The sequence below is a fragment of the Eurosta solidaginis genome, chromosome 1 (assembly GCF_040869045.1).
Source record: "Eurosta solidaginis isolate ZX-2024a chromosome 1, ASM4086904v1, whole genome shotgun sequence".
NCBI lineage: Eukaryota > Metazoa > Arthropoda > Insecta > Diptera > Tephritidae > Eurosta > Eurosta solidaginis.
This window is the reverse complement of record NC_090319.1, coordinates 73,976,942-73,995,898: the sequence shown is the minus strand read 5'-3', so window position 1 is coordinate 73,995,898 and position 18,957 is coordinate 73,976,942. Positions and strand designations below refer to the sequence as shown.

The 18,957-nt window shown below is 38.4% G+C and overlaps 1 protein-coding gene across 1 annotated transcript; it reads left to right on the top strand.

Moving 5' to 3' along the window:
• The first annotated feature begins 6,553 nt into the window (after positions 1–6,553).
• LOC137244797 (uncharacterized) lies at positions 6,554–9,397 on the top strand. The gene is made up of 4 exons (XM_067774366.1): positions 6,554–6,753; positions 6,813–7,011; positions 8,740–8,913; positions 8,994–9,397. Exons 1-4 carry the CDS (start codon positions 6,728–6,730, stop codon positions 9,318–9,320), a joined length of 726 nt encoding a protein of 241 aa, XP_067630467.1. The 5' UTR covers positions 6,554–6,727; the 3' UTR covers positions 9,321–9,397.
• Positions 9,398–18,957: the final 9,560 nt, after the last annotated feature.

Genomic DNA, 18,957 nt, shown 5'->3' with positions numbered 1-18,957 from the left:
TATAGCGGTTGGAAATACCGAGAGGGCCTAAAAGGGACATTCAACATCACCTCGCCAAGCAGAAATGGACTGTTTATCATCGCCCTTAATAGTTTTAATAAATAAAACACCAAGCATCTCCCTACCGCTCTGTAGTGAAGGCAGCTGTAAAAGTTTTAACCGGCTGCAATAGGGCGGTAGGTTCCTTGATGGATCCCAGGGCAAATGATTTAAAGCAAAGAGCAAAAATTGCTTCTGGACCGATTCCAATTTTTCGCTATGAACCTGATAACGCGGGTTCCAGATAATGGAAGCATATTCCAATATAGGTCTTACTAACGATAAAAAAAGGGTTTTAGTGACATAGGGGTCATTGAATTCCTTTGACTACCTTTTTACGAAAGCCAAAGTGCCTCTAGCCCTATTCACACACGATTCGATATGTAATTTGAAGTCCAGTTTAGGGTCCATTATAACGCCAAGATCAGTAAAGTTTGTGACTTGCTTAATGATATAATCGCCTATCATGTACTGATAGGTTTTAAAAGATTTCCTCGTTTAACACATAAACTTGCACTTCGGTAAATTTAGTGACATGACGTTCACGTCACACCACTCAACCAGGTTATTCAGATCCAATTGAAGAAGTGCCCTATCTTCAGGTGATTGAATGGGCATAACCAGTTTGACATCGTCAGCGTACATCAGCGGTATGCAGCGCTTCAAAACATTTGGGAGGTCATTAATGAAGAGCAGAAACAACACTGGACCAAGGTGACTGCCCTGTGGAACTCCAGAAGATACATTCATGAATTCGGAAAAACAATTGTTAAACACAACGGTTTGCTTTCTACCTACCAAGTACGAAGAGACCCAAGAGAGAAGCCGTGATTGAAAACCCAATCGATCGAGTTTTAGTAGGAGTAAGGAATGGGAAACTTTATCAAACGCCTTACTGAAATCAGTGTAAATGACATCAACTTCGCAGTTCGTCCTTAAGTTATTGGATACGAGGGTTGTGAACTCCAGCAAGTTAGACACAATGGACTTACCCCTGCAAAAGCCATGTTGTGACAGGTCCACTGCCGAAGATACTGCAAAAGCCAGTTGATTTGTGACAACTAATTCAAATAGTTTTGGAATAGCACAAAGTTTGGCTATTCCTCTATAGTTTGTGACACAAGATCTACTCCCACTTTTATAAAGTGGTATTATAAACGACTCCTTCCACTTCTTAGGGAATATCCCTTGCCTCAAAGAGGCATTAAATAAGCAGGTAAGGGGTTGACAAAGAAATTGAGCGCAAGTTCTGAGCACAACAGATGGTATTTCATCAGGTCCACTGGAGTAGGAAATTTTCAGACTTTCCAGATGCCTTAGTACCTCATCTGTATGAATATATGGGATACCTACTGAGTTAAGCGAAGGTAACACGTATTGATAATCCACCGGAGGGGAGTCAGGGATAGTCGAGTAATTAGATTTAAAAAAGTCAGCAAACATATTTGCAATCTCGGAGTCAATACTAGAAATCCGATCGTTATACTTCATTACAGAAGGAAACCCTTTAATTTTTCTTTTAGAGTTGACGAAGGAATAAAATGTTTTTGGATTGGAAGAGATCCGATGCTTAATCCTCATCAGATAATTCTTATAGCATCTTATCTGTAGCCTGTTGTACTTAAGGCGCAAGGTGGAGTATGCAGCATAGTCACTATTAGAGCCAGATAATTTGAAACGCTTGAAGAAGCGTGTTTTTTTGTTTTTTAGATAATTAAGTTCTCTAGAGCTCCAAGCAGTAGCTGGAGATGCTGAGGAGGTTTTGGAAAAAGGCACATTTGAGGAATATCGCATGTAGAACGTTGGTGAAATGGACGGAGCTCGCTTCAATATCTCCGTCGTACTCAGGCCACTTTATTTTAGAGACTTCGTCGATTAGTAAAGACCAATTGGCCTTTCTAAACAGAAACCGGAGGGAGGACGCATTCGGATCGGTAGTATACCGCACCGGTAAGCTGAGACAATTCAGGTAAGTTGAAAGTGCTGGATGATAAACATCCTCAGGCAGTACCAGTGGATCACATCGAGTAACAGAACAATTCGATGTGTCGTCTGAAAAAATCAAATCAAGATATTTGCTAAATTTATTATGAATTCTGTTAAGTTGATAAAGACCAATGTCTGCAAGGTCATTTAAAAACTCGTAGAATACAACATTACAAGCAGTGGGAACTAGCATTCCGTCAATAAAATTCCACGACACAAAGGGCAGATTAAAATCGCCAGCCACTAAGACAGAATCAACAGACCTTGACATAGCAAATATAAATTTCAATAGGGAAGAATGTTTTAAGTATATAGAAATATCTGAATGGGGCGGAATATAAGACGCAACAAAATATTTATAAGTAGATAAAAGTTTAACTTGCACGCAGAGGATTTCAACATCAGAAGAATCATCGAAGTACACTTCCTCAGCAGAGACCCTGGTATGTACGGCGATTAACACGCCTCCACCAACTCTGTTTCGTCGGTCTTTCCTAAAGATCTCATAAGAATCTGCTAATATCTCAGAGTTAAACACAGTTGGTTTCAACCATGTCTCAGTAAAAATTAAACGTCATAACAGAGTTCATTACGACGGAGAAAAAGATCAACTAGTTTAGTATTTAGACCCTTAACATTCTGATAATAGACGTTGAGGCCATTATGAAAGGTGTCAGACAAATCTATAAATCCGCGGGAATTTCTACATCTTTTCGAAAAAAACGGAAGGGCTTAATGTATACATTACTGGGCCAAAGATAAGCATTGAAAAGTTTGCTATATTCACTTTCAACCACTCGAACTTTAAAAGCGGCTCTCACTAAAGTGCAACTAATTGATCTCTCTTTACAAACTTAAAACAAGCGACATTAGAAGCAGCAATGCCAAAGTGATCATAGATGTATTTAACAATGCTCTCCTCAGTGACCGATGGCTTAAATGAGGACAAATGAATCCATTTATACCGCACAAATACATCTAACTCAGCATTGTCATTGCTACCAGTGTTGCCAGGTTAGCCTTTTCGAGGCTAGATTTAGCCTTTTGTTTTTGCTTTAAGCCCCGAAATTTTGGGTTTAGCTTCGTGACTTTTTTCTAGCCTTTTTAATCCGTATGTATTTTCAATAATTTCTAAAATAAAATAATTTCAATAGTTCCTGTGAACACCTAATACCTAATAATATGAGTTGTCTACAAAAGATTAATTCTTTTTCTGCCAAAAATTCGTTGAAAGTTTCAAAGCCAGATGCATTTTCTTACTTTGAAAAAGAGAAGTATAGTTATTCTTCAAGTCAAATAGCATTACTAGAGCTACAGTGGCGAAAACTTATAACTATACAATGGAAAAATGTACACTCCACCATGGAATTTTGGTCGGAAGTCCGAGAACATAAAAATGCATTAAACGAGCCACCTTTTTTTAGAACTTGTCGAATTCTTATTTAGTTTTTTAGTATTACCACTCAGTAACGCGGAGGTTGAAAGAATTTTTAGTGGCATGAAAATTCTGAAAACTAAATTAAGGAACAAACTAAAAATTAAAATGCTTAATGCGCTGCTTAATATTAGATGCTCGTTAAAACGCTTATCTAAATGTTGTAATGATTTTGAAATTAGCGATGATCTCATATCTATGGTAAATAGCCAAACTTTATACGCAGACTTAAGCTCTTCTGATTTTTCAGACGGGGAATATTTTATATAAATAATTAGTTTGTAATATTTTTTTTGTGTATATACACATATGCAATCATTTAAAGTAATTCCATGTGCTAGTCAAGGAAAATGTGCCTGATATGTTTTGAAACAAGAAGTTATGTTTAAGTTATGTTTATAAGTTTTTATTTACAAATGTGTAAACTAAAATATAAAAAAAAATTTTATGAATTAACCAAAAAAATTTCTGGCCTATTTTTAGCTTCTTTTTTTTCTAAATTTAGCTTTTTCTAACCTTTCTTTTTTGCCAATCTAGCTTCTTTTTTTTCATCACCTGGCAACACTGATTGCTACCACTAACAACACGCGATTTTGCGTAATTTCTTTTGATGCACTCTTTCGTTGTCTGTCAGAAACATCAACAGATGGCACATTTGCATTAACTGCGCTAGCTGCAGCATTGTTTACTATATAGTTTGGCAGCTCAAGTAGAGGTTATGTTGCGAATAGAGTGGAAGGCAGTGGACTAGGCAGTCGAATGTCATATAATGAAGGAATGGTGTTCGGAGATTTTTCAAAGTTAAAAAAAAAAATGATAAAAGCTTTAATATAAATAAAACTATTGTTTTAATAACAACAAGCACGCCATAATTATTCTGTATACATAAATTTGTAAGGATTATCTCACTTTAAAATTTGAATTAAATAATCTAAAGTTTTGTTTTGAAACTGAGTCGAGAACTGTGCGTGTGAATATGCGAATTTTCCCCGATCAGCTGTTAGTTGCGCTACTTGGTAAAATTTACAATGAGCTGCAGCATCTGCATACGATACAGTGCCAGCAGAGCGCGACACTGCACTAGTATTTGTCACATTGTTGACAACCATTTGAGCATCAGACTTATTGGAATTATCAGAAGGCACATTTGAATTATTTTTATAATTGTTAGCTTTAGTTGATTTAGATGTGGATGCTGTGGATTTAGTTTTAGATGTAGAATTGGAACTAATTGATATTGATGTATTTCCAGATGTAGACGTAGTTTTAGACGAATGAGAGACTTTAGAAGATGAGGCGTTTTTAGATGTAGTTGTAGATGTAGATGCAGGCGAAGTAGAAGTTGTCTTTGTAGTAGAATTAGTAGAGAGAATATTCGATGTTTGCGCCTGAGTAATAATAGCAGCAGGTATAGATGTAAGAGTAGTAGTAGGTGCAGGTGATGAAGCATTAGCTCTCAGATTATCGATAGGGGAATTAGAGAACTCTGTGCCAAGCGGGGTAGCGGGAAAATGCATTAGGTTGATTTGTATTAAGTTGTTGTTATTTCATTTATTTATTCATTTTTCTTTTCGCTTTTTTGGACGGGTTATTGCAGTCGACCTCGGCTTCAAACTGTTTTTCGCGGAGAACTTTTGAACGGGTGGAAAAACTTAACTCACGTGTTTTTATTCTTAATTCGGAAATAACTACGCGTCCTCAGATACCCCAATTGAAAACTTTTTTATAATTTTCTGAAGGACCCATATGGGTGCACTTAAAATTTCCTACTAAATTCGCTCAAAAAAATTTACCATCACAGCAACCCATATCTGATATTCCGATTCCCCTGTGTTGCTTTCGACGAAGCAACCCCGGTAATTTTGACACTTCGTTCAGTGTCAAAACTAATGTTCCACTGGGTTCCACGCTAGTTTGACACTGACCGAAGTGTCAAACTGCCGTGTGTTAGAAAGGGAAAGAAATTGTTTCCCTCTCATACATATCATACTTGTAAACCTGTACAATGATTTAAGTTGTTGTTGGATGACTTCAGAGTCCATTATATGATTTTTTAAATCATCGAATTTTTTAGACACAGCATTGGAAATTATGTCAAAACATTGTTTTTGAGCCACAAGAATAGCGTTCAAAATATTAGATAGCTTGTCCGGCATGTTCACACACTTTTCACACAAGTAAAGCAAATGCGGGTTAGCCTTGATTAGCTTTACTTCATAGTCCGATATACCCTCACTACAGGCTATGTGGAAAATCCTCTTGGAGAACCCATTACACGGCACTAGACTATTGTCACCAGTTCTGGAAAATTGTTTACTACACTTTCCACAAAATTCATCCATTTTGGCAATTTAAAGTAAAAGAAAATATAAGAATACGTGAAAATATGAGAGCGATTAAAAACACGTCCGTACGCGGCGAGAGAACATATGATCATTGGTCGTGCTTATAAAAAATTACCCGGTGGGTGCACCAATGGGGTGGGATGAAAACAAAATCCGTGCAAAATTTATTCCTGTGCACAGAATTACAACAACCACATGAAAAGTTTTAACGTCTTTTGCAAATATCTCTCCGAAACAAAATTATCTTCATTTTCGTACTCAACTCCTAGTCGTTATTATATATGTAACTAGATTTCCCATGCAATGTCGAGAGAGGTGTCAAAAGACGCGTATTAGTCTCGAGAACAATAATTCAAAGCTGGAAAAGAAAAATTTTGTCTTTGTCTGGAGATATTTGCAGTTGAAGTTGGTGATTTTCATGTGGTTATTGTAATGTTGATGTACCCCCAAAAAAAATTATAAACATAAGTGTTTTGTGCGGATATAGTTTTGGTCTCCAAACCGGTGTTGGACCCACCCAGGGTAATTTTTCATAAGCGCAGCCGAAATACTATGGATACCACCCCCGGATTCGGAGGTGCCCGCGAAGCTTTTTTCGGTTTTTCGTTAATATCTTTTGAACAAGTTAAAATTTTTATTTTCCGCCTTCGGATTATTAATACTGATGTCAAGAAGCGTCGTTTGACACCTCTCTCGATATTTTTGGACGTGTAGTTAATCGATAACTAATTCAAATGTCATCTAAACATCTACCATCACTAAATAAACATCTCCATTATTTTGTGTACGATCAAAATCCAATTTTTTGAGTTTTTACAATTCCTTCTATTGTGAATTAATTACGAAAGGGAATCATAATAATCCCGTACATAGGGCAGATTTAGATTCCTTCAATTGAAACCGTTCAATAAGCAACTCAACAATGGAAGCGGATGGATCTGAACAAAAGTAAGAGCTTACGCAAAGTGTGACGATAAAGCTTATTTAATGTTTTTTGTTTCATTTAGTCGTAGATATGATCGGACATCGGCCGAACAGATCAAGTGCTACGTAACATACTGCAAGGAACATCCAGAAATACCAATGTATCAAACGGAGAAAAGTTATAAAACTGCGCCCAAGCGTGTACAAGATTTATGGACACAACTTGTAAACGAGCTCAATGCCATGCGAGGCCCAACAAGAGATGTAAAAAGATGGAGACTTGTAAGAAAATTATACTAATACATAAATGCCCATAAAAAGAATAAAGATGCTATGCCATCCATGTTGAGCAAATGCTAACCTTATTCAGCCAACATCTACTAATTGAGGTCTTCAACAAGCATTCCTGGTTGACTGCATTGTGCGATTTTAATAAAAGCAAGACTTTATTCGCAGTTTGTTGGCTTATATTGTCCAGACTACTGGCCTAAACTAATGGCCACAAAAAGTGTACCCAAAAGCTCTAACATTTAATATGCTTATTATTTAGGCTGCTTTAGCTTTCCGAAACTAGTCGCTGTCCGAACTCAGATGAAAAGAGAACAAACACCTTATCATTAGATAAATATAGTCGAGTGGATTTTGTACTCTCTTCCTGTTTACCTAGCACGTCATCCGTCTTAGGAATGTATATAAAAATTCTTAGAGAACTTCTCTCTTGCCCTGCTTATCTAACAGCACCAGTCTCATCATCTCTTTTTTTGTTAACTGATATCCCATTCCAGGAATGCCATAAGCTTCCTATACTGACCATGTTTCAGGAGCTCCACATCAAAACGCATTAAGTGCATTTAAAACACTTTATGGATTTTGATGTAATCATGTTTTCTTTTCTAATATCTATACATTAGTACGTAAAAGATCCAAGGATAATATGTCTTACCTGCATAAAATTCACATTAAACAATTTATTCAATCTCCTTCCGACTTCGGCAGAAACGACTTTTATTGTTACCTTAAAAATTCAAGTATGCTAATTGTGCCTACAACAACAACAACATCAACATAAAATCTGAGTTTGAACCACTTGTTTTCCCTCTTGGTTGATGGCACTGTTAATGCCGAATATTTATTTGGGCAACAGTTAAAGACGGCCCCTCGCCGGGTTGGGCCGTAGATACTAGCGCGGTTAAACAAAGTACCAATCTTAATAGGTAGACAAATCCACAATTCAAACTGTTCCCATGGTAGTCGGTAGTGTTCTTGCACCCAACAACAAAAGGCTATCCTGCAAAGCTTCTGTTCTATACTACGAACGTCGCCAGAAGTTTATGTGCAGTCCCACAAAATTTCCTATTTTATACTAAGATTCAATATCTGAACCAATTTTCTTTTTTGAAATACTAAGGGGCTTTGCCCCTGCTCGCTACGCTCGCCAACCCCCACCCTTTTTCGACCTCTTCACCTTCCTCACCCTTTACACTTACTCTTACTCAGATTATTACTTTTACTCTTGTTCTCACTCTTAATCTTACTCTTAATCCTTCCTACTCTTGCTCCTACTCTTATTCTCACTGTTAACTTTACTCTTACTCCTAGTTTTACTCATACTCTTATTCTCATCTTTATTCTTTGCCTTTACTTCCACGCCAACTCAGCCCGTTCCCTCTATATTTCCTATTTCTCATTTATTTCTTTCACTCTTACTCTAATTGGCACTCTTATTCTTACTGTTACTCTTACTATAACTATCTTACTCTTTTCCTTGCTCTTACCTTTACTCTTTCTCTTACCCTTCCACTTACCCTTAGCCTATTATTCTTAGCCTTAGTCTTACTCTTACACTTATTCTTACTTTTACTTTTACTCTTACTTCAAAAAAAAAAAAACAGTACATACTACAGAAAGATCATACCACTGAAATAAAATATTCCCGGAAGAAAAAACTTTTTTATATAATAGAAGGACGTATTTTTATCTAAATTTTTAATTTAAGTTTACTATTCACAGAAGTTCTTACACTGGAAGAAAGCATTACGTTGCCGAGCACGTAAACTCAAGGCAGAAGGCCTAAGCGACTCCACGCTTCCTGCATATTCAGAATTAGTGTTGCATGATGGAAAACCCCAAAAAAAGAAAGTAAAAATTGAAAATTCTCACGACACTATGGACAATACACTTGAGGTAATAAAACGTTAAAAATTTTACTATAATAACATTTCAAAATCTACTAAATATATAAATCGTTTGTTTGCTTTTAATAGGAAAGTGAAGATTCAAATGAATCAACGGTAGAAAAGGAAGATGAAAGTGATGTTGAATATCCGTTTGATGCAATTTTCTATCCTGACAAAAACGAGCTGAGCTCTTCAATACAGTCGAGGCCTTCAACACCTGTAAAATCCAATCGCCAGAGTTCAGCTAAAGAAGATAGCGTAAAGTGTTGCTGCCATAAATTAATGAAAACTTTAGAAGCAAGAGATGAACGTTTTTTTACACAACAACAAAGTGCCATCAATAAACTAGATCAAACATTGCTGTTGATGACAAAGGTCTTGGAAAAAATAAATGACAAGCTTGATAAACTATAATTTAATATACTTATATAAGCCGCAAAAAGTTATAAATTGGTTGAGAGATTTAATAAAACTAGTGTATAAATGTTCTATATCGTCGGCTTACCTTCAATGCCCTCCACTAATTATAATGAAAAATTATATCTGACTCATCATCCACATATACTCGTTGATTCTAGTTTAAAATTTTAGCTCAAATGATATTAGATTTAATTTTGAAAATTTCTCTACCAACAATAAAATTATTTTACAAACGTCAAATCCTCTATCAACATCAATTTTCAAACAGCGCTATACTTTTACATAATATTGGTATTAAAGTTTTAAGCGGACAACGTTGTCAGAAGAACGCACAAGCGTTCGATCAGGATCTAAATTTTGGCGAGCATTACCTAAAATCCTTAAATCTCTTGCCGGCAGCACTTAGTGTGAAGATAAAGAGACGCTGTTTAACACTTTCAAAGCAATTAGCCGACCGTTTGCAAGCTACTCGTCCCCGATATTATCGCCGAGCCTTAAGGTTAATCACTGAAAGAAAATACAGGCCTGTCAACAACAACAACAACAGGCCTGTCAAAACACCTCTCTCTGAACTGCTACGGGCTGTCTCCGTTTTTTCCGTATGTCCCCAAAACGCCCCTTACATTGTGAGGCGAGAGTAATCCACATTAGGGAGAGAAATGGAATGTTGAACAACCAGTTTCTGTTGAATACCCAGATAACTGCGCATCCCGATAGACATCTGATTGAAGAAGCCTCGCCTACCAGGGACTTAAGAAGTCATCTCCGCAAGCATTATGAGGTAATACGGCACCTGAGAACGCAGCAGAATGTAGAAGAAAAACACAAACGGCCCTCAGTGATATTAACAGAACACGGTGAACCCTGTTATTTAAATTTAAATACCCTTAACTCCCCAGCGAGATGCGCGTCACTGGGATTCAAGGGGTTGTGTAGCGCAATATATAGCTTCTTCAACCCAATTGTGAACCTCACCTTCGAGCGGCGAATCCCGTTTCACTAACAGACGAGGCTCTGGCGACCCCAAGCTCCTCATGGAACTTGGGGGTGGGGAGGGAGGGATGGCCTGAAGGTTTAATGTGGCCATATAAATCGTTCCCGAGATGGTCGGGCCAGCACCTTAATGGTGCTGTGTTACCGGAGCGTATCGGATCTGTATCCGACAAAGGACCATCACATCGATAACACTCCCCAAAACCTTCGGGGAGTAACTAATCGCTACAACAACAACAACAACAACATGCGCGTCACTCTAGTTCAACTTCGAACTGGATACTGCAACAGGTTAAAGTCCTACCTATCCAGAATCAACCCCGAATTACATAATGTATTACAACGTATCCCCACATGACTCCGACCATATTTTCAATTGCAATGTGGAACTAACCCCCATCTCTCTCTGGCCCACGCCTGCTGAAGCTGCAAGTTTCCTTGGGTTCCTTGGGTTAGGCGATAATAAAACAATAATTCAACCCACGTTGAGATAAAAAGCAACAAGAAAAGTGCGAATGCTCTCCTTTACGAAACATTTCGAATACCTGATAAAGGCTGCGCAGCCCATGCAGCCCATGCTCTCCTAGGGTGTAAACGTGATTGGATATCTTAAGATTATACTTTGTCCTGGATTGCTTAAATGTCTGAAATCCTGAGGTTAGTAGCCAACTATCGTTGGCTTTACCGTAGATGCAAATACTCTTTTAGCGTGTGGCAAAGGGTACGTCTAGGCGTTCTTTGCCAGAAAGAATCCTGCCTAGCAAGTTCGTCAGCAATACAGTTTCCATCAACGCCCCCGTGCCCGGGAGCCATATCTTGGGACATCTCTTGAAGAGATCAGCGAATGTTAAGTGTTAGTCCAGAATTGAAAGGGAGTAGAAAACTAAGACATTTAATTGCCACTCGGCCTAAAAATCCCTTGTAGTATGTTTTCATATCTAAACGTCTTCTTCCATGATAGCTGAGACCAAGCATTAACACAAACAAAAACGCCATCCTGGCATTCTTGGACTGAGTAGGCACTTGGTACGTAAAGTCCTACAAAACAGTTCACCGAACTAAAAAACAACGGCTACTCTGGCTAGCCCTTTTCGAGCGAATAAAAGATGCACCAGCCTAGAAGGTATTCTTGTCGGAAACCTCCTACGGAAGCGGCAGACGAAAGAGCCCGATATTCCGTTGGAAGTAATAAGTGGTAAACGATTTGAGGGTCCTAGAGTTTAAATTTTTCGCCAGGTACCGTTCCAAAGCTTTTGGAGAGCTTTGTTGCAAAACCAAATGCTTTTAGATGTTAAACCACCAATTTAGGGGAAGATTTACTGTGTACGTCAAAACACCACTTACATCAAAGATAATTAATAGCTCCATGTAAACCAGCTTTAACAATGCCTAGAAATAAGTTTTTTAAGAGGTCATACTAACATATCGGTGGGAAAAACGGTGACATTGCTGATTAAGGTCAGAGTCGAGAAGTTGTCCACCGGTTGTGAGTATAGGCGGAGTCAGCATCATGTATTCGACTGAAGTCAAGACCTGGGGCTGATCATGAGAGAAGGAATGAATTTCATCCCACACATGTTAAAAATTTCAGGGCAGTTGCGTCGCGTCGTTGGTAGCGACTCAGGCCTGAGGTGTCGTGCCATTCGTGCAGTTTATCGTGGCCTCTTTGCACCTTGTGCTTATAATATGGCTGCCATATGGTATCACATGGTTACGACTGCTCATGGTCTCAGACGTCTCCTAAATATCCAGAGATGTATGTTGTTGGCATGTTTACCTTTCTGTCGCATTTTATTTACAGATGTGTGTACCCCAGGGGGTTAGGGGATCAGAATATACCCGCGGTAGGTATGCCTGTCGTAAGAGGCGACTAAAATACCAGATTCAAGGGGCTGTGTAGCGCAACCCTTCAGGTGGCCAGCGCAATATATAGCTTCTCCAAACCCAATTGTCAACCTCACCTATCCGCGGCGAATCCTGTTTCACTAACAGACGAGGCTCTGGCGACCCCAAGCTCCTCATGGAACTTGGCGGTGGGGATGGAGGGAATGGCGTGAAGGTTTAATGTGGCTACATAAATCGTTCCCGAGATGGTCGGGCTAGCACGTTAATGGTGCTGTGGTACCGGAGCGTACCGGATCTGTATCCGGCAAAGGACCATCACATCGATAGCACTCCCCAAAGCCTTCGGGGAGTAACCTTATCGCTACAACAACAACAACAACATGTGTGTACATTGTTTGCAATGTTTGGAGTACTCGAAGTTAAGGGATTTAATTGTGGGGGAATAATTGTTGGGGTAAATAGGTTGAATGTATGAGTCTCCAAAAATTAAAAGTGAGAGCACAGTCGTGCTATGGAATGCAGGCCATGCTCGAACCTCTCCACTAGTGGGTTGGTTGATTTGCTAAATAGGTATAATTTGGATGTATTTCGACGGTGAAGACGTAAGTTGCCAATTAATGGTCAAAATGTTAGGTTTTTGAGGTTTTAACCCCACCACACTTTTCTCTTAATTTTTATTTTAGTAGACCAGCGGTCCGGAGTATCTGTATATTACCGAATGTAGTTTCGACGGCGAAAGTCTGACAAAAGACTTTTAAGTTGTTACCACGGTGATCAGATAAGCCCGCGGAGCTTGCTCTACATCTGCTCGATTGGGATGGATCCCCTCGGAAGCACCGTGGAGGCTTTGACTGGGATCCAAATTCGGAAGAGTTGTTTAACTCGAACGTGGAGTTCCATTGTAACCGGGTGTCATGACCCATAGATGTGTTGATGTGCCTCCAACCCCACGAAAGCGATTGTGTCTGCACTCACGTCATCAATTGGTACCAAGATGTAAGCCAGTCTTGGGCGCTCGTCAAGTGTTGCTATGACCCGTATGCAGTGGTGCATTGTAAGGTTAGTCCGACGACGACAGCTACTTACGTTAATCAATCAATTTTCATAGCCTACCAATGGGTTCCTGGTTTTTCGCCATACACAAATAAACGATGCCAATAGATATGGTTAAGTAAACATATGTTGTGACTTAGGCGTTATGTTTATGGCAGCCAAGGCCTGGCTGTGTGTTGCAAAAGTTTTGTTTTCTTGATGTACTTGTTATCGTAAACGAACGGAAATAAAATAAACTTTGAAAATAATGGGCACTCTAATCCACATACAAAAACATTTTACTTGCCCTTTCTCCATTCCTGAAAACGAAATTGCAAGTGAATTTGCGCGAAAAATAAGTAAACCCAAGAGAAATTGCACTCTTGCTCCACTTTGACTACTTAAATTGTTTGTGCTGCTGCACTTCGTCATAAAGTTCCTGGAGAATGAGATAAAAACAGATTATATTTTCAATTTCAATTACAACAAAGCGAGTGTAAACAATAGAAAATGTGAGTGCTGAAAATAATGTGGGAAAGTTTTAAGTGCTAAATTATTTATACATCAAGGATCTGGAAAATACGTCAACAATTTTTTTTTTTTAAAAAGGAAATAGAAATTTTTTGAATAAAAAAAAAGTTGTACTCTTTTCCCATGAGTCTTATTTCTCTTTTCAATCAGCCACTTTATCAAGGAAATACATATTTTTACCGATAGATCAATTCTTCTTTCAATTAAGGTTCCCGAAACGTAGAAAAATGGATCTGGGTCCACGTTTTGGCCTATATCTCGATATCCTGGGCGTCGATCGCAACCAAACCTATGTGCAAACCACTACGTGAGGTATACGCAACTTACGTGAAAGTTTTAACAAAATCGACCTGCTAGTTTTTGATTATATAAGCCTCACACAAACGGACATTCATTTTTATATATATAGATAGAAGGCTCGGATATCAAAGAGCGGCTTTTCTTGCTTTTTTCGCAGAAAAATTTTTTATAATAATATCAAAGTTTAACTGTCTTGCCAAAACGGATTCAACACAACGCGTGGCAAGTCCTGAAACTCGCTATTGAGATGAACACAATCTATGAAAGTTTTTGATTCTTGAAAGGACGCTGAAGGAACGTTCTGCACTAACTACAGAGTGGCATTTAGGAATTCCAATGGTGACAGACCTTTATCAAAATTTGCTTCGTAAATGTGTTTCAAGTGAATTATTTCGCATTCTAAGCGTTGAGAAATGTCCGAATTGTATTTTTCGACAAATTTTGCTGCGCTCGCCCGAACCGTAGTTTCATCCATGTCTTCAAATTGCCACAAAAAACGTCTCGTTCGAATTTCTCATAGCTGCAAATCGTTCAGTAATGCCAGTCATTACAGAATCAAAGATCACCAAGAATGTATTGTTTTTAAAATCAGACTATGAATCATCAGTAATCATCTCATTTAAATTATCGTCAGAATGTCTTTTGGGGTTTCTCTTTCGAATGTCCGGAAATTTTGGCGAGATAGAATAACAACTGTTTTGCATTCGTTTAAAATTGTATCCAATTGATTCCTGATCAACTTCAAATCAGCTAATAAGGTTTCTAGATGTCGGACCTCAATATCTATGTTGGCGTCTCTAGCTTGGAGTACGACGTTTCTTTCATTAATGGTTGTCAGTATTTTGAACCAAATTGAGGACAGCAAGATACATTCGAACTTGTTGATGTACTTGAGAATGCCGGTAACATCTCCATATGCTTGTGCAGTCAAATTTAGCTTAAGTAATGCGTTTAGTGCTTATGCTAATCCTGGAACATGGTTTGCGAATGGTCTGATTGCCTCAATTCTAGCTGACCACCTAGTGTCTGACCGACTGTGGAGATAGCTCGGTACATTTTTTTTTGATGATGTCCCATCGTTGTGGAGTGCTGCTGAAAATAGTAAAACATTTTTATACAACTTCGAAGAAAGTAATTGCAGCCGTACAACGTTCTGCAGCATCAACACCACATAAATTGAGACTGTGGGTTGCACAAGGCGAGTAATCACCACTCGAGTTTTTGTCGAGAGTGTAACGTAGTGCTCCGTTGTAAGCTCCTTTTTTATTGGCGCCTTTATCGTACTCTTGTGCCCGACAATCTTTTAATGGGATTTCATATTTACCTAGAGTATGGCAAATTAGATCAGCGATTTTCTGACCAGTATTTGGTTACAATTCACGAAAGCCAAAAACCGTTCTTGAATTGTAAAATTTGTTGCTTTCGAATTGAAATGGAGTTAGCGCAAAATGAACGTAGTCAACGTGACTAGCATCAGGCATAGCATCAACGATAATAGCAAAATACTTGGCTTTCTTGCCTTGATCTAATATAGTTTCGCTCACGTGCTTTGCACGAATTTCTATAAACTCCTTCTGAATGTCTGGGGAAAGATAGTGAACTTGTAATCGTTTGTGCTGCTGTTGTGAAATCCAAACCTTCTCCAAATGATCTCTAAGTATCGGATCATAATGGGTTATGAGATCTTGGATGCCCAAAAAATGTTCATTGTTTCGTTCAACAAGATATATACTTTCGCCTTTGAAAGCTAGGGCTCTTTCAACCAAAAATAAAATAGTGTCCAAAATTCTTTATAAAATTTCTTTCCACTTTTGAGTTTCAGTGACTAGCAGTTCATTGATAAGTGTATTAATTGTAGCCTCCTTTTGAATTAGATTTTGTAAAGATCGCCATTGAATATAACATTTAATGTGATCTTGAGTATTTTCGTGTGCTGGCAGTTTATCGTATACTTCTTCCACACCTGCAATTTCGAATACCCACCAGGACAACAAATTTTAGGTCGATTTAAAATATTGGTGCTTAACAGACGACATGGTAGGCAATAAAAAGCATTCCTACTGGCACTCCACACTAACCAGTCACGCTCCACTTTCTCTCCATTTGGCAAGCTTCTGTTTAACAACGAGGTAGGAAATGCCTCGTCATGACAATCACGTGGAAAAATAACAGGACACTTTTGATGACCTCGACGAATTATTTCGTTGACTTCTTCCGATCGCAAAAACTCATACTTACGGTACCGATATCGAAGTCGTTTATATAATCTGGACTTTGATACAGAGTTGGTGGTATTATTGGAAGACTTTTTGAAGATGGACCTTCATCAGTGTCACCACGAAAACTTTACGATCTCGGATTCATGTAAACATACATTTTTGTTTGATGTTTTTATTGTCTCTTCACTGTTCGAAGGCGCAGGAAAAAAATCATTATCAATATTCGTTGCTTTTGGAATTCGGCTTAAAATTTGCACATGAAACAACTAAAGACTCTCCTGAATTAAAAAAAAAAATGTCTTAGTACCTCTAAATCGCGGGCCCTGAGAAACCCCGGGCCCGGGGGGAATCCCCCACAACGACAAAAACGGCAGCACTTATGTAAAAGGCAACGAAGAGATATCTCACACACACATATATAGTAATCAGTCGAAGTAGTTATTCACACATACACACACATATGGCTATAAAAAAGCATAAACTACAAATATACATGTATATAGCTACTAAACTAAGCATGAGATACAATTGTTCTCGAACAGATTTCGCGAAATAACTAGACCTTAGGAGAATAGGTGAACGGGAAAACCGAGGGTATAAAAGCAGCGCAAGAGGAGGAATCAGTAATCAGTTTGATTTAAACACGCTTTGTGAAGTACGTGATATCGAAGTATAACTGTACTACTCCCAAAGAAGACTAAATAAAGACAATATAGCAATACTGAATGTTGGAGTTATTCATTCGACAGTTCAGCGATACGAACGTTATCAAAAGGTGCAAAATAATCGGAATCCCCCAGAATTCGTTACAATATAAAGTTAGTTATTGGTGATATTCCCTATCATATTCGCCTACGATCATATTGAAAATGTTATGCATAAAAGTGGATGTGGTCTTTAACCGCCTTCATCCATGATTCCCAGGCTTATTTTTTAAGACAAGGGTAAGGAGTTTACCGAGTTTTGTGGTGACAACTTAAAGAGCTTTCGAATTATGGCAAATAAGTCTAGGCATTTGCACCTTGAAATCGATGCCAAGGCCGGTGTCAACTTACTGAGTTAGCACAATAACAATAAGCGAATTTTCGAAGTTACTCAGCTCTGAGTTGGTGCGCTATTGAGTCGAATGATATTGTGTGGCATACACGAGTTTGTTGTTATGGGCCTTAAATTCTGCGGCCTTAACAAATAAATCTAATATATACAAGGCGCGACAACTTCCGTAGAGATTTAAGGCCAAGCTTCTCTTCCGATTTGCATCATGCTCCTTTTTGATTTTTCCTACAAATTGTAGGGCGGGACCTACATGTTACGTTAACCCTTAACATTTTACTTTTTTCCTTTTACATTTGACATTTTACCTTTCAATTTTCACCTTAAACTTTTTACTTATACCTTTTACCTTCTATCTGTCACCCTTTACCCTTTACCTTTTACCTTTCACCAGTGCAAAAAGCAATGTTAACTTTCGAATTCAATTTGCACTTGAATGTTGGTTTCCGAGACTCGGATCTAAGCATTAAGATCAATTATTTGCTGGTAATTTAAGAGTCTGCTTTCTTCACCGCTATAAGACTGCAGTAAGACGCTGCTGTAATCTGGCAGCCTTTAGGATCTATTTGTTTCGAGATCGATGCAGTAAGCAGCAGACCTGCCCCATTTCATTAATTTGGAACCATCCATATACACATATATATTATTTTCTGCCATTCCTGCATCCTGGCACCAACCCTCCGGTTCAATCGTGGCCTCAAGATCTCTTTCGAAGCTCTGCCACGGAATCATATATTCCGTTTGTCCGATATTAGAGAGAATTTGGGGTAAAGGCCCCACGCGCATCCCAGCATCCTCTTGCATGCATACAGTACCGTATATTTTTCTTGTAGGGTTATCCCTCCGAACTTAGGCTTAGTTTCATTAGGGACCTTAAATTCCTTAGTAAATAATACTTGATCGGGTTTTTTCCGATTTGGCGGTTAACCCGACTTCAGATGCATGTACATCCCGAAGTGCGTGATCCATCACATAACCTTAGTACTTTAATAAAAAAAAAAATTGTTGGGTCTTCTACATGCTTGTAAGTGCTAAGAATTGCGCTTTAAAGAACGAAGAAATTGATTGGTAAAAGAGGAAGAACTTTCTTCCAACGTTGGGCTTCCAAAGAAAATCAATTCTAACTCCACGAATATTGGATATCTTTATTTGAACTCAAAGAGCTTACAATCAACCAACCAACTATCAAGGCCAAAAGGCTGCTATACAAACAAGCAAACAGGAAGTCTCGCTCAAGTACCACAAGAAATTGTTTCCCATTTCCGCGAAATTCCACTTAATTGGCAAGATGCTGCTCGTTTCTTGTGGTAATTCCATGTAAGCTAAACTAGAAATATGAGTCGAGTAGAGAAGGTGGTATGCGTAGGTTGGTATCGCAAGTCAGTAAGATATCTAATAATTGGTCTACATACAAACAATAACTATGAACAATCAAGTGTTTTCGGTCAAGGTAAATTCCGGTGGATTGATAACAACAACAACAACGCATATGAAAATATGAACCAAACTAAGTTGAGAAACAAAGGCTCCCTGAATACTAAGAAAATATGTGCGTATGTATTAACCAACACGCACAATATTAAAGTTTGAACTGATAAAGAAAATCGGAAAGCAAAAGCAAAAGCAAACCAACTAATAGACAAGCATCAACAGTAAAT

Bases quoted from the DNA above. Each gene is read 5' to 3' on its own strand.
- LOC137244797 (XM_067774366.1), top strand. From the start codon at position 6,728: ATGGAAGCGGATGGATCTGAACAAAA. The intron at 6,754-6,812 runs GTAAGAGCTTAC...TGTTTCATTTAG, and splicing joins GCGGATGGATCTGAACAAAA to TCGTAGATATGATCGGACAT. The intron at 7,012-8,739 runs GTAAGAAAATTA...TACTATTCACAG, and splicing joins ATGTAAAAAGATGGAGACTT to AAGTTCTTACACTGGAAGAA.